The sequence below is a fragment of the Anas platyrhynchos genome, chromosome 4 (genome assembly GCF_047663525.1).
Source record: "Anas platyrhynchos isolate ZD024472 breed Pekin duck chromosome 4, IASCAAS_PekinDuck_T2T, whole genome shotgun sequence".
Taxonomy (NCBI): Eukaryota; Metazoa; Chordata; class Aves; order Anseriformes; family Anatidae; genus Anas; species Anas platyrhynchos.
The window spans coordinates 18385797-18402081 of NC_092590.1; the positions used below are offsets into that span (position 1 = coordinate 18385797).

At 42.8% G+C, this 16285-nt stretch overlaps 1 protein-coding gene across 8 annotated transcripts in view; it reads right to left on the reverse strand.

Moving 5' to 3' along the window:
- The window catches only part of SLC4A4 (solute carrier family 4 member 4), a 235204-nt gene that overhangs the window by 148538 nt on the left and 70381 nt on the right, over window positions 1-16285 (reverse strand). For all 8 annotated transcript variants that reach the window (XR_011809315.1, XM_072038017.1, XM_038178960.2 and 5 more), the window contains one exon: window positions 5735-5914. Coding sequence is in view for 7 of the 8 variants with exons in the window: in XM_072038017.1 (XP_071894118.1) it covers window positions 5735-5914 (180 nt within the window). In the remaining variant the exon portion in view is untranslated. The remainder of the gene's footprint in view (window positions 1-5734; window positions 5915-16285) is intronic.

The following is a 16285-nucleotide window of genomic DNA, read 5'->3' on the forward strand; positions in this document are numbered from 1 at the left end:
TCTGTTTCTGCCGTATCGCTCACATCAGCCTAACTCTGTACCACATATGCCAAGCGTTGTTGTTCAAAACACAACATCAGAGTCTCAAAACACAGATTTGGATCTTTATTAACACGTACCTTCTACACCTGCTGTGTGTCTAAGGGGCACAGGGCTTGGCCAGGCCCAGGACAATCTAAGCAAGCTCTGCACAAGTGCAGGCATCTCTGCAAAGAAGCTCATGCTGCTGCATACACAGACACGGTGCTACATGCTGCCTGCTGCTATAGTGCTTACTGAAAGACAGGCTTTCATTGGGTTTGAGCCACCTCAAACAAGTATCATGGAGGTGAGACAAATAAACTTGGAGAGCAACCAGACAATGAGAAGAAACCCCTTCCCAGATCAAGCAGAGATGCGTTTCCTCATGGGAAAATCTCCACACGTCTGTAGTAAAGAACGAGGAAGAGGGAAATGGGTTCAGATCACAGCCTGTCCTGAAGAAGCAGCATCTATCTGCTTGTCTTGTTCCTCTCGTCTCATCCCTTGCAAGTAAAGCAAACTACACCATCTGCTTCATATCGAGATAAGCAATCAGCTGAGCTGAGAAGGCAGAATCAGGCCTGACACCTCTACATATGCCTGCATGTAGAAGCTGACAAGCTTCTTGTGGCTTTGCACTTCGACTCTTTTCTCTGTCCAGCTGAATCTTCCCTTCACCCCACCAAGTGGGTTAACAAGGCCTGGCAGATTGGATTGTGCTTAAAACCCTAGCAGGTCAATACTGCAGCCATTAGCGTTACAAGATCACTTAACTTTTTCCCTGAAAATTTTGTCTCACCCAAACTCTCTCAATACACTATGCTGCTCTTTCTGCAGGTTGGGTATTCTAGAAACAACTGAATGCTCTGACAACATAAATCTTTATGTCTTTTCTAACTCTCAAGCATGTTTCAGGCAGACAAAAAGAAGGCACTTAAAGCCTGCTTAAGGTAATGAAAATACAAATAACAATACAATTTTTTCCCCAAAGTTCTTGCATGCCAGTTTCATGGATGGTACAAAAGAACCACTGCTAGGAAGTGTTTCCTTCTTACTGGTCACAAGTGGAAGGAAGCCAGGGCAAGGCCAGTTAAAGCAGGTACTTTTAGAAACAGGGTGCTGGTACATCTGGAGCAGGGAGCTGTAATAGTCTGTGGTTAAAGGAAGCCACATTTCAGCTAGCACCAGTGTCAGCAGTCCTGCCTGAGAACAAGGGTGTGAACAACAATTTCTCTCCGAGTGCAGAGACAGCCCCTGCAGGCCTGGAATATGCTGAAAGGGCTCTGGAGAGGGATCATTGCCTTAATGCCTCCTCCTCCGTGTATCAGAGAATATCCCTGTCTGGACTTTTGAAGCAGGCATCTTTCCTAAGCAGTAATTTACTTTAGATAAAACATATCTCTATGGGTTCAGTTTCCCTAACTCTCTCCATATGGGAGAGCTGAGGATTGTTTATAAACTCACAGAATTTAGCTTGTTTGACTAACTGGACACAGATTTTATTCAAAAAAAAAGTATTGACACTTCTAGACTGCACCAATTTCCAAATACTGAAGTGCAGCTAGACCGGTTTTGAACTGGAACAAAATGTTTATAGGCAAGTTTGCATTTATGGACTGTTTACTTGCTTCTCTGTATCCACAGACATGTTTCATCAGGTTCGTTTGCTGTGGTACAAGCAGCTTGACCTGGTGATGCAAATCCAGATTTGGTCAAAATCTGATTGCAGATTTTTCACCAAAGAAGCTGAGGCATCACGTTTGTTCAGGTAAGATATCTGAGTTTAGACTTCACTGTCGTTAGGGACAGATCAAGAAACAAAACTGGTGTATCAAATCGAAACTGGCTTAAGCTTTCTGCTCAGTAAAAACAAAGCTCTCAGTATAGATAAAACAACTTCATTATTTCAGATTTTATGAATGACTCTATGATTGTCCTTATGTTTGAAGACAAAATAAACTAAGAAGCACATACAAGCTGAACTGACAGTGTCTAATGTTTGGTCAAGCAAACAACTACAAAAATCAACAAAGAGAAAGAGCTATATACATTATTGTACATTATTGTTTTTATAGACTTAGACACATTGTACATTTCTCCAAGAAGTCTGTGTTTCCTTAATTTAAAAGTAGGGTTTGCTTGCTTTAAAGTACAGTTGAGAAAAGAAAAAAAAAAAACATAATATATAAATCCAACATCTTCCAATTCTAAGGAAAAGATTCAAATACCTTCCTGCTCAGTCCCCCTATTTCACCAGCAACTACAAAAATAGCACTTTTATTATTTTTTTATCTTGTTATGCTGACATAACCACCCCCCTACCCCCCTCTGAAGCCTTTCTGAAGATGTGTCTTACACATTATATTTGCTGCTGAGTATTCTTTGAGCCTGTGTCTGAGAGGTCCCAGAAACCTGCAGGAATCCGATGCCATTTTTAGTGGTTAGCACAGCCAATAACGGCTAGTGCCGGTTACATCCAGCCACCGTGCAAAGCAGCGTTATGCAAAGGTCATTAACACAGCTGTCCCAGCAGCCCTTAATCCTGCAAACTGCAACACCCTCTGCCCTTCTATTCTTGGGTCCCTTCGTGAGGCAGACGCTGAACTGTTTAAGATGCCACAGTGGGTGCAAGACTTCTGCTTTCTCTAGTGTCCAGCACAGATTTTTCTACTCTTCTGATGACACCAAAACATTGTGTACCCCCATGAAGGTTCAGCAAGCCCCTGCACAGCAGGCCTACCTCTAACCAGGGTAGTCCCCTTTATAACCATGCATCAGTGTAAAACGACCTAAGGCACGTTAGATTTCTAAACTCTCTAAAAAGTTTAGACTCTCTAAAGTCAGCTCTGGCTGTCTCCAAACTCTGTGTTTCCCTTCTTGCTCAGTTTCTGCTGTTTTCCTCCTTCAGAGAAGAAGCACAAAATTCAACACTCCCTCCTTCCTGGCCAGAATGTAGCCACCTTTTCTCTCTCTGCAAACTCATACACCTAATTCTCTCAGACTTCTTCCATCTGTCCCACTCTTCTAAGCCACAGGGTGGAGTCGGAAAAGATACTTCATCATATGTCACATACACTCTTCTGACAGCTGTCTCAAATACATGCAAGATATTTCATTCCACTGATCTTCTAACTCCACAGAATTTCCCTTCAGAATTCTTCAATTCTTTGTTCCTAATGTTCTCAGGTGTCTTTTGAAAATGAACTTTAGCCACACGGCCTTAACTCAATTACAATGAACAAAGATACAAAAAGTTACGGTTCTACTGAGATTTCTTGCCATGATTGGCAAGAATGCCATTCTTGCCAGTAATGAAAATCAGATTAATTTGGTGAGGCATGCTTTTCTTTTCCTGAAGAGAACTGCTCTTCTCTTGGACATACTTTCCATGACAGAGTGAACAGAGCGGCTGGATACATGGTGCACAGCAGCCATCCACACCCTCAAAAAGCCTTCATCCAAGTTCCAGCAAGGGCCACCAAAAGCTGACACAACCTGAATATCCATCAACTGTCTCAACTCAGCAACTGCCTAAGCAACAGAAACCTAACTGGAAATAGGCATTTATAAATGAAAGGAAATGTCAAAAGCGGAACAGCACAGATTTCTGAAGGAGGCCTGGTGTTACTGCAGATGCAGAAGAAGAGAAGGGAGGGCTGGTAGCCAGCAAAAAAAGAGCATAGGAAACTAGTAATTCAGGTCAGTTATGAAGATAGTAGTTTCAGAAGGCAAAAAACCTGGGATGATGAGGCAACACGTAATTCAACGTTTGGAAATACAAGACAGTCATCTGAACTACTCCTATCCTTTACAGTGTTCTAAATTAACTGTGCCAGCTCGTAAAAAGATCCGGCCACCAGTGTGCAACAGCAAGTCACTGCAAGAACCTGGTAATATATATGGACACATGAGATGGTGAACAAGGCAGAAAGAGTTACAAATGATGCAAGTACTAACACTATTGCATGGGACACCTGGAATATTGTGTGGGATTTAAGTGATTCTATTCCAAAAACAGGCAGTGCATAGAGGTCAGGCTAGAAAAGACGATGGGGGAAATTCTTAGGCAGAGAGATGACAAGACTGCATGCGTTCACATGCTGAAGAAGAACAGACAAGAACAGACTGAATTGTGACAGTAACAGAGGAAAAAATACCGTTAACCCTTTCTGAAATGAAAGGAACCAGAAACACTGATTAGCAAAACAAAAGGCAGCACATCAAAATCTGATGGAAGAAATAGGTTTTCAACCATGGGTATAATTAGACCACAGAAATGATTTCCCTAGGACACCAATACAACCAGAACCCCAAAAGGTATCTTTTTCAGATTTGGTCACCGGCACACCAAAAAAAAAGAACAGAGATGTACGTATAAAAATTAAATCGTTAATACCTAGTGTTCTTGAAGACAAATATCTATTTCACTGTAAAACCAATTACTGGTTTCTGAGTGCTGACATGAAAACTTCCTTGGAACAACTAGGGAACTACAGCTACAAGGAGCAAATGGTCTCGGTGACTTGCTTTTCTTTTCAGTAATCATTCTCTGAAGTATCTACACCAGCGAGAATAACAGGCCCTGGGCTAAAAACATGACTGATCTGATCCCATATTACTGTCTTTACATGCAGCAACTATGCAGCAGCACAATTTCAAAACGAGTAACTCCTGCGTTTCTTCAAAGATCAGGTCTTACGACCCCTGCTTACTCCTCTCTCCCTCTAGCTCAGAAAGCATTTTCTCCCTTACAAGCAGGTTGTTTACTGAAACTCCAACTACCTGGAATTAGCCTCAAGAATCTGAGCTATACCATCCTGAGCTGTTCCTCTACATTCAAACCTTGTTGGCATGATCCATTCTAACAGGCTGTCACTGTCTCCCTCCCACTTCTATTTAAGCAGATATCCTCTAGATTACAAAACAAGTTTCTGGCCAACAGAGAAGACAGCAGGAGGAATCAGACTTCATGATGGTCTCTTACGACGTTACTGAAGAGACGCATAGTGATGACACCAGTTCTTTCTCCTCTGCTTAGCAATTCCAGCATGCATGTAGGTCTAAGGCACCAGAAACAGACCTCATCTGCTTATCAAAAATGTAGATATTCATCCCCTACAGATATTCAAACACACAGTCGTGTTACTTTTTATTCTCCTTTTTCTCTACAGAACTTTAAACTGATCAATCACCAAAGTTAAGAAAAACTTATTAGCATCATAAGTTATTAATACAATGAAGTCAAATCTCAAGGGGATTTGTTTCTTAGAGCCTACAGCCATGGTCTTGCTACTTCTTATCAACCTGCTCCTATGAGGTTGTTTCAAGCTGAAACCAGGGGGTGCTTGAACTACAGTTTTCATACTGAGAACCAGTGCCGAAGCTGCAATCGATCTGTCCAGGCACATACTCAGTCTTTGTGTTTCCTTGCTATCTCCTTACACACAGTGTCAACTTGCTTTTAAAATTTTGGCCTGTTACTGACTGGCATTAGCTCAGTAGCAAACTCAGGTGATACACAGGGATGAAATGTCCTCTCCGGCCTTTTCCAAGCCACAGAAACCATTCAATAGCAACTGATTTAGACTATTCTGACCCTGCAACATGAGAGGACTGTTTTTCTTGATCCACTTTCCTCCTTCGCGATCAGATCAGGAGCAAATCACTAGACAACAGACCATTGTAGTGAGTGACAACCAACACCAACACTTACTGAGTGGTTTGAGGATGCTGCTGCTTGTCTCGTCAGCATTTTCTACGTCTGATTTGTCGGAGTAGTTCTCAGAAATTTTCTCCTTTTCTTTCTTTTCTTTGTGCCCAGGTCTTCTTCTATGACGCCGCCTTCTCCTGTAGCTCTTCGGCACATGGACCCCAATGTAAATAGTGTGATGACCTAAGAACAGAAGCACAGCAAATATTAACTTTGACTGCATGCAGTTCGTGCACAACTGATAGGTACAGTTCACGCTGAGTTTCATTCAAATAGGTGAGTGAAACATTTATCATTGCTGGCCTAACATTAAATAATAGTGTGTTTCCTGGCTCCAAAGGTGAGCTAAGAGCTCTTGAACAACCATTTGAAAAGTATTTTTTGTACAATCATTTCTGAGAGTACATTCCAGTGCAGACTTGCTGATAATTATTCAGTCCTTGTGACTCATTTAAAAATAAAAATAAAAACTGCAGAAGGCCATCAAACTAATTTTGCAATACAAAATACAATCATCTTCAAAAACATTCCACATTATTTTTTTCCCATTTGTTTTACTAAATACATTGGCTGGACTATGCACTCACTTTTGCAAACTGATCCAGCTTAATTGAAGGGCACAGAGCGACAAAATTTATATCACTTGACTAGTCCACTGAGTAACAAGTATCAAAGTACCACTAGGGTACTTTAACACAGCAGTGAGGAAGGAGTACCAAGATAAGTTACTGCAAATTTCTAAGTACTTGATGCTTTACAAAATAAGAATTAAGTGCCAAATTCTGTATGCACACTGTGAACACAAGTTATGCCTTTTCCCTTTCATATAGGCTTTTCTTTCAAAACTAAAGCCCTTAAACTACATCTACCAATTGTTATTTCTTTTTGATGAGTTTGATTAAAAATGCTTTGTTTTCAGGGCTTTTCGCACTTCTACCAGCTTGGAATAAACATCTTTCCTTGTACGTACAGAAAACATTTACGAGTCTTTTTCTGTTCCTAGATAATTCAGCTATCTTAGTTTAAGCTTCAAAAACAGCTGCTTCAGATTTAGCTCTTGAATGATAGCTATCTTTGATGTTTTGGACAAAATTTGGTTTCCCCACTCATTTTTCAGCCCAGTGCAGCTAAACACACATGCTATATTACTGAAGTACATTTCTCTGAGTGAAGGAGCCCCAAATACACATGAGAACAAGTGTATTTATTTGCATATTCACTCAGCTACTTTTGCTCATACCCAGAAACAGCAGTTTCTGCCAAGCTACCCCTCTGCAGTCACTGTCTCAGCACCTCACATACATCTATTTTTAGCGTACACTTACACCTCCCATGAATGCATGGCTGTTAAAACCCCATGCAACCATACCTAATCACGTATTCCAGAGAAGGCAGAGGGTACAACCTTGGGAGAGTTCAAATCCTTCCTGCAGCACTGCCCCAGCCCAACTCATTTGGCGGGCAGCTCCCCGCAAGGAAGAGAGAATGGAGTTAAGCAAGTAAGGAAAGTCAGGCTTCACTTGATAAAGCAGTCATGCACTTGGGAAAGTTAGGGAGAAAAGTGGCCCTTGCTATCTACCCATCTCCGCTGATTCTCCCTCATTACCGAGCATGCATTGCTCTTTGCTATCATCTACAAGCTACACCTATTACTGTTGTTTGCTTTTCAGCAGCATCACTTGGTTTCAGATTAACCACCTATTTGCAACACACAGGAAATTGCTTTGGAAATGCCAGCACAACAGTAAAGGCAGAGACAGCAGCTACCAGTTAACTTCACTGCTAAACACGTGTGTGTAATTACTCATTATGTCAAATCCAGTCTTTGAGAATGAGCAACTGAAAATCTCATCACAAAATCCCCAATTTCCATAAAAAATAATTTTTCAATGAAGAACCTTTCAAAATATTCCTCTCTAATGAGACACCTTGTCTGAGGACACCAAGAGATGGAGATGGATCACCACATCTGTGGTGAAGGGTGGCAAGGCAGCCCACAGAGCTGTATGTGGGACACAAGCCTGTGAAATCCCTTTTCAAAAGTATACAGTGCAGGCATAAAGACATACGTGTCTGTGTTTATGTATGTATAAAATATTAAATAAATAAAGACTGTGGGGATGTTGATTAAAACTCAGAATTTGCCATGGAAAAAACGACACTGATCTTTAACTGAAGATTTCCACAGGGACACCTGAGACACTTTCTGCTCAACTGCTGTAAGCAGCTCTGCGTGTGAGGTGTGTTTGTGCTTTTCTGGTACTCCTACCTTTCCTCGCTGGATTTATCTGTGAGATATCTTCTCAGACTCCACGTCTGCCATTTCATATTCCACATATTCTTAAGGCCAGCTGCAAAGTGTGGAGACTTTCCCTTTCCCTGCACATGAATTTTCTTGCTGAAACAATCTGAGGTCTTTTAAAAGACTGCTTGACCAGTGTTGCCCATCCTGATAGCAACTTGAAAAGAGCTAATAGCATTGCTCAGGGACTTTGCAAGGAATGGAATAACGAGCTGTATGCAAAGACAAGGACAGAAGCTTATGAAAATAGCTCATGCCCTATGCATATTACACTGTCTCATCCCCATCTACACACACATTTCATAGCCCAGTAAGTCTATTTAGGCATACAGACCTCTAACAGTAGCTCCTTTGGAAAGCAAGCACAGGAGAAATGAGAAATTAAGTGCAAACTGTTGAGTCACTGAAGTATAGAAAAACATCTGAAAAAGGGCTTTTTAAAAACTGCATTCTTAATTCTCAGAGACTAATAAGATTAGGAAAAAAAGCTTCCCCAATTTGACTACTTAAAGAAACAGACTCATCCCCAGACTGGCAGTAAATGTGATACATTTTGGCTCCAAAGTAATTTGTTAGGAGGGAATTGCAATAGAAAGCAGAGGCTTACAAAGAAGTTCCCTGCCCACCCACAGCCATAATTGGGCTGCAAGTGCTGGCGATGGCCCTGAACACTACCACATCATCGTTCTGGTGCCTATGGCAAGCTGTAGTTTCTGTACTGGCTGCAGCTATGCAGAAGACCACACTAAATTAATAAAACAGATATACAAATACATAGAGTATTAGTGACACAAAGATATCAACTAACAGATATGAAGTGTTAGTGAAAGCCTCTCAAAGTTACTTTTTAGCCAGTACTGCCTAGGCGAGGGTATCAAAAGAGTCACTGCAGAAACTCCACCAATGCCTGCAGTGTAAAAGCCAGTAAGTTCACTGCTACGTGTGCATCGCCCGATGCTCCAGGCTGCTAACAGCTTGTACAACCACCCGGCACAGTACCAGCCACCAATAATTTGTCATCTCAGGGAACAGGACCAAAAAAAAAGGAAACAGAAATCCAGGGTCCAGCAAGGTTCAAAACTCAGGCAGCACAACAGTGGCAGAAGGAAAGGGACCCATATCTGCTGCCTCCAATCTAGTGTGCCAGCGTCACAATCTTTCAGACATGGGCAGAAACCTCTGTGGGCCCTGGGCAGGGGCAGAAGCACAAAGCCAACATTGGGATACCTACAGCGAGACCTTGCAGGTCAGCACCTGAAGAAACCATTTAGCTCTGGTACATCAGTCAAAACCAAAACCAGGAAAGCTATTCCAGCAACTGGAAATATCATCTGTAATACGGCAGATGGCATAAATGCTGCATAAAGAGAGGGAAGGGGGAATTTTATCTGAGCACAAGCAGCAGTCATAAGGTGGGGGTGGTCCCTGGGACAAACGAGGCAGCGGTAGCTGCTCCCAAGGAATTCTTACCAAATCGCATCCAAAAGCCAGATGCAAAAGGATGGAGCGATTCCAGCTATTTGTATTTAGACAAGGTCCTCTTTTGAATCACTAATTCTGTGGTCAGCTTGATAATACAAATACATCATAGTAAGCCTGTAGTCTTAATGCTTTAATATGCTGCCAACAGAACCGGACAATCTCTTTAATCTTTTGATCACGTGTGCACAGTGCAGATTTTGGTGATATGAAACTAAGTTGTATACATGCGGGCAAATATCTGCATTACTTCGCTGCTTTTCCCTGTTCTGCATGGGAGACACTTACTTAATGCAGCTTTTTGTCCTTCTCCCTGCCTCCCCCTTTTTAAATTTTTGATTTTTTTCTCTCCCAGCACGTTCAGGGTGGCCAAGCAAGAAGTTTTCCTTTTCTGAGTACTTGAAGTAAGTGCTTGGCATCTGTTTACATTGTTGTGAACGCTGAGATAAACTTCTAGGCTCCCTTCCCAAAGTGCCTGGAAGGAAACAATTGACACATATCCTCAATGCACGGGGTTTCTGAGACATTTCCTACTCACTGGGCTAACAGAGCTTTCCCATGAGAACCATTTACTACAAGTGGCAATGCCTGATAAATCTAACATGACATACATGCACCTCACTACTGTCCTGCAGCTTGGAGGAGGACGGGAGGAGCAGAGCTGAGTGGCAAACTTCTGATAATCCAGGTCCCACTGAGCCACAGGTTTCTCTCATGCACCCAATGGAGGCCATTTGCAAGTTTCCTCCTATAGACCCTGCTGCATTCACAACCTCTTCCTCCCTCCCTCCCTCCCCACTCTCCCCCAGGAAAATGACTGGTCTCTGTGTGCACCTCATTAATTTCAGAACTGTTTTGGTTGACCAGAGGCACGAATTTCACAACGCTGTAAAATCTCACAGGTAAGATGCCCAGCAAGACCTGCAGGTGAAAGCAGCCTGCATTTTCTCTTCCAAAGCACAGCAATGGGTCACAGCTTCCTCACACTTACTCCTGCTGTAGCTAAAATTTTCCAAGTTAAATTTTCTTTGCATGAAGATAAACTTTACTGTGTACCAAATTTGGAGCAAAATTGGCTCATCTCGTTATTAATAGAGCAAGAAGCAGTCATCATCAGGGAGGTATTTTTCCCCTAGAAAATTTTTGGTTGAAACCACTTCTGCTTCATTAAGAGCTACTGAAGAAAGCAGCTCGTGATTCAGAGTCCAGATTTAGAGGACAGGCACACGAGTCTCCCTGAATCAGTTTTATTGGTGAAAACCCACTCACACATTGCCAAATTTAAGTTTTGTAAAATGCAGAATTCCATCCCTGCCTGCAAGGATATCTGTTCATCTCTGTCCTCGCCAAGCACAGTCTTGTTGAAGTACTGGGAATGAAACTGCCTGGATCTCAAGTCATGCACAGCACACAAGCTCAGCACACGTGGAAGAAAGCAGCTCCAAGACACCCTACTCCAAAAGGTCAGGTCCCTCAAGCATGCTGCTACAATGCGACACCATGCTCTCTAGTCCTTTTCAGAGTTCTTCCATTTAAGGGAATCTGGGGATTAAAGAAATAGGAGAGGAAAAAAAAAAGTGTACTGAAAAAATAAAAGTGAAAAATCTGCTTGAAGTTTTCTGACCTTGTAAAGTTTCTGCTACTCATGAGTCATGAGTCACTTGCATGCCTTTACATTGCTAAACTTTTGTGTGAGCATGGCCTCAGGACCCGCTGCCTGCACAACCCCAGCCTCCATCCAAATATTTGCTCCTCATTGCCCACTGAGGCTCACTCGAAGCCTCACAGGGGTTTCTCAGTGTGACAAGGTAGGCTTTGCCTGGTGGCTTTTGCAGTTGCTGTGGCACAAACCTCGAGCCAAGCCTGAGGAGTCTGTCAGTGAGGATCCTTCTCTGTCCAAGGAAGAAAGGACGACAGTTTTTAGAGACTGAGAGGCAGGGTGCATGTGCAATGCATGCATGCTGAATGGCTGCTCGCTGCTCAGCAAGGGGCAATGCAGCTCTGTGAAACAACCAGGACAAGCCTGGCACAGTCTGCTGAGGTTCTGGCTAAATGTAAGTCATGAAGAAAGCTTGGGATCTGCCCTCATGGGAAGTGTGCCAGCGGCAGGGAATTACTCCCAGTGCAATCGCATCAGTCCCAAACTTGACATCCCAAAGCCTCTGGAGCACAAACTGTCTAGACTGTTTAGAACACGTGGATCTATTCATGCTATAATACTGCTGGCAAATGGCCAAAAAATACCTAGAGAGAGAGAAATCAGGTGTTCGGTTGTCTCCTAGACTAGTTCTGGAACCATATTTGCTTCAAAAAGCATTATTGCTTCTTACCACCTCCTCAATAAAAAAACTGAATCTTCCCCAAAAGAATCATAAAGACTAAACCTGTTGCTTCATGCACCTATGAATAGTTTCAGGTTTCAAACATCAGTTCAGGTTTCTCAAAAATCTGAATTTAGGCAGTTCTGAGGAGCTTCATCCTGCAACAAATCCTTTTCACAAAACCTTTTGGATGGTATATAGAAACACATTTGTGTAACATCGTATTAGTGACCATGGCAATAATCCAAATGTAGGGCACTACCAGAAAACCTGTGTTTTCTGGCAGAAATGCAAACTGAAATAATTGCCTTCGCATAAGGAAAAAAAAAAATCAGTAGATATGATTAAATTATTTAAGTATGACAATAACTTCTGTGCCTGAGGTCTCTGTTAATCTGGGCACTGAGCTCAGTCTACCACTTCCTGACATCTTAGTGCAGGACCAAGGACAGACTTTAGCCTAACATTGTGTAAGACTGAAATTCTCCTTCCATTCCGGATATCTACAGCCAAACAAACGAGCAGAAAGAGATCACACTTTATTTACAATACAGTCTTCAATTTAAAACACCAGTTCTCTTAAGAAAAAGGTGACAGTGAAACAGCTTTTGCTTAGTAAAACAAAACTTGGTCATTTCAAGAAAGGAGCTGAAAGTTACAGGATCAAAGGATAAAGTCTGCTTGGTGCATATCTAAGAAGGAATCCTTTCCACATGACCAGGGTTGTTGAGACTTAGAGCATGGCCATAAAGAATCTCAGACTGGCACCTTAGAAGGAAACAAGATCAAAAACTAACATTACAAATGTATAAAGCAACGAAAATGAGCTATTAGTTTTCACCTGGTCCTTATTTTTACTTTCAAGACTTTTCCAGAGAGCAGAGAGTTATGTTAAACCTCATCAGGCTTGGACAAGCTCACTTGGTTACAACTAAGACATCTCTATAGCCAACCTTTTCTCCATAAGCCAACTGCTCTGGCCACTTGCACTTCCTGCTCTGTGTGTATCCAGGCTCTCCAAGAAGACTGGGGCAGATATTTCAGGCTTCCTGAATGAAGGGCTTCGCTCATTTAACTTTGGGGCAAGGCTGACCTAATAACACAGGAAGGCAAAGGCGTGCCATTTTCATAGCCTAACAATCAGTTTCAAACCTGGATGGAGCTGACACACAGCTTAACCCCAGGGTAAGGAAGCTTTAGGTATGTGTGTGGCTTCCTGACACATACCTAGAGCACATGGCTTTTATTCCTGCTGCTAACAAGTCACTAACTTTATGAAAAATTGCTCCGCAGAGATGCCCAGCATTCAGCAATTTGCACCTACAGCAGCTCTGAAATCACATGAGACTGGCAGGGGATGCAGCCTGCCACGAGTTTCATCAGCAGAAGACTGCATGGCACACCTTTGTACCTCGATGGGCAAGAAGGAAATGTTGGTGTACTGCCAAGCACACAGCTAAACGTGGCTCTGGTCAACACACTGCCAGGACCAGAGTGAGTCTAGTGCAGTTTTTAGTGGCTTCTTTTCAAAACCGGAGGTGGCAACAGAAGGGTTCTCATTTTGTGCAAGAATCTAAGGAAATCAATGACAGAAAGAGCTGACGGTCCAGAAGGACAAATAAATCACAGGGATGATCCATTTTAAAGGGGAGATACTAAAAGTAGCACTAAGCAAGTTCCAAAGTAAGCCCTGCTTAGTTTCAAATCAGCTCAAGAAATAAGAACAAAAGGCCATGCTGCTGTGTGCCGAGTGCACTTAACTCTACCTGATTTAAAGGGGTTACAGGTAGTGAACACCTCTCTGGATCAGCACCAGCAGCGGAGCAGCTGCAGGCCCTCCACCCCAACCAACTCCACCTCCCAGGACGCAGCTCTCACAGTGTGTACCCAAGCGCAAATAGGATGGGATGCAGCCTGTGCGACACCCTGCTTCAGGGAACAGTTAGCGCTGGTGGAACAGAAATAACCTTCCCATCATACGGCACCTTGAGATTTCCCAGGAGGGATCTGGAAGAGCATTAATTTCCCCACAGATGAAAACACAGGCCTCCAAGAAACAACAGACAAGCCGGGATGTTTTCAATGATGCATTAAGATGAAGTGCTCTGGGTAGGAGAAGAGCCATGGAAATTCACCAGGCCTGTTAGTGAACACAGCTGGTTCATGCATTAGAAACAAGGAACACGATTATTTCCTCTAGCACAGTGTAAGCACCAAGCACTATTCCCATTAGTGAATCTGAACACAGAGGCAAAAACTAAAACAAAACTAAAAGCAATCCCCTAGATGGGCTGACCAGGCATACTTCTGGGCTCACCGCTTGGTCCTCACAGGACCTCACAGTGTTTCAGTATTCACCCTAATATTCAAGTCACTGCTTTTCCAGGTGAGTAGGAACTTACCCTGAAGCTCCCAAGGCTTCACTGAGAAGCTTGCTGACATTTGGGTGAAGTCTAAACAAGGTAACATTCCATCTGGAGATAAATCAGACCCAAATCGCTGTCATTCCCCACAGCAAAGTAGCACCAGAATCCTCTGAACTGAGGGCAGACCTTCCACCCTGAAGAGATTTGGCTCTTTGGGTCCCAGTAACAATGTTATGAGTGCACAAGCACGCATGTCTCATAATGGTGATGCCTGCGCACAAAAATTACCTTTGCAAGAGGTTCCCTTGAAGGAAACTGAAGGTCTTTTAAGGGACCGAGCACACAGTTTCAGAGGACCAGCAACAGCAGGTGGATGTCTAGAATTGGGCAACAGATGCTGGGCTGAGTGGCAGAGGCAGAAAAATTCCTGTCTGTATGGAAATGACTGCAGAAATCTGTAACCAGGTAGCTGAACAAACTGAGATTGGGAAGTCCCTCAGGCTTAAGGGCCTTTAAACCAATAGTAACATGCAATAAACTAATTCACAATTATATGGCAGTTGGCCAAAGAGAAGGGTCCATGTGACCCGATCAGATGACGAGCTTTTGAGGAATGGGGCCAAATCCTTATAAATAGGCTACATATGGCCAAGTGTGGGGTTCACAACCTAATAAAGGCCATCAGAAAAACAGCCTGCAGTGAGCAACGTGCAGTAAAAGGCAAAACAGAGGCTCCGAGAGAGACAAAACCCAAGCTACAATTCAACAGAGAGATTAAAGAGGAAGAGACAAGATTAGAAACAAGAAGGCTCTCCTCAGTTCTGCCAGCTCTGGCAAAATGACCCCACATTCTTTGCTAGGATGGAAGGGCACAAGAGAGCATCCAGCATCGGCAGTGAAGATGCAATGATTTACTTAATTAGGCAGGAAAACTGACCAAAGATCGTTTTATGGATCTGTATTACTGCACTTTACACCTCAGCATTCAGTCCTTTAGTAAAGTAACTGCAAGGGGCAGGGAACTGAGCTGGGCAGTGAAAGGTATCATGCAAACATGAGAATCTTTTGATAACATCAGGCTCCCAGACCTTCAATATCTTCCAAAGGTCGGTTTAATCTTTACGTAAAGTGACCTCTGCAGTCTTTAAAAGGTTCCCACGTAACAACACTATAGTTAGCCAGACAGAAAGTGCTCCTAGCCATCTGTCTGACGCTTGCACTTCTCAATTTCAAACATATGCTCACTTGCTACCTACCAATGACCCAGACAAACTGCCAGATTCCTAACAAGATTCAGAGGCTGCTCCAGTGAAGCGTGTTTAAAAGGTGCATTAGCCCTGAAGAACAGCACAGCTCTGAAACAGAGCTCACTTACATTCAAGCCAAGGAGGTCTAAAATAGGAAGAGAAAAAATAAAATGATGTCTTCATACAGCTTCTTGAAGGTCCTACAAACCTTGTTTGTTCAGAAGGAGGAAATTAATTAGTCACTGCTAGGAAAGGATCACAACCTGTGCCACGAAGCCCTGAAGACACACGCCAATGACAGCTAAAAGGTACCACAATAAATTAATTGGTCGTCATTGTTTAGACAGAATAATAAACATGTTTGGGGCATTCTCACTGAGCTTTATATAAGCCATTGCTAGACTCTTACCCACAACCCCATAAGCTGCTTTTCTTTCTCTCTTCTTTGGAGCTGTGTGAGGTTACAGAAGCCACCAAACCTGTCTTGCTGTTATCTGATCTAATCTGGCTTGGATTCTACTGAAAGAAAAAGGAACTTTAAAAAAAACAAAACAAAACAAAACAAAAAAACAGCTTTGGGGAACAGGGCAAAGGAAGGGAGCTGTGCTGGGCAGGGCTGTTTGTTTCCAGTTTTAGGCTAAGCTGTTCAGAAGCATGGCACTTTTGGATTTTCTGGCATCCACCTTCAGCACTGACCACAACTCCTTTAAAAAAATCATGTCCTTTTTTGAAATGGCCCGAATTACCACCCCAAATTGGATACAGCCCAGAACAACCCACCTTGGCTGGAAATCTTGACTTTATTTCCCATATTTCCATCTCATTAATTACCAAGGCTG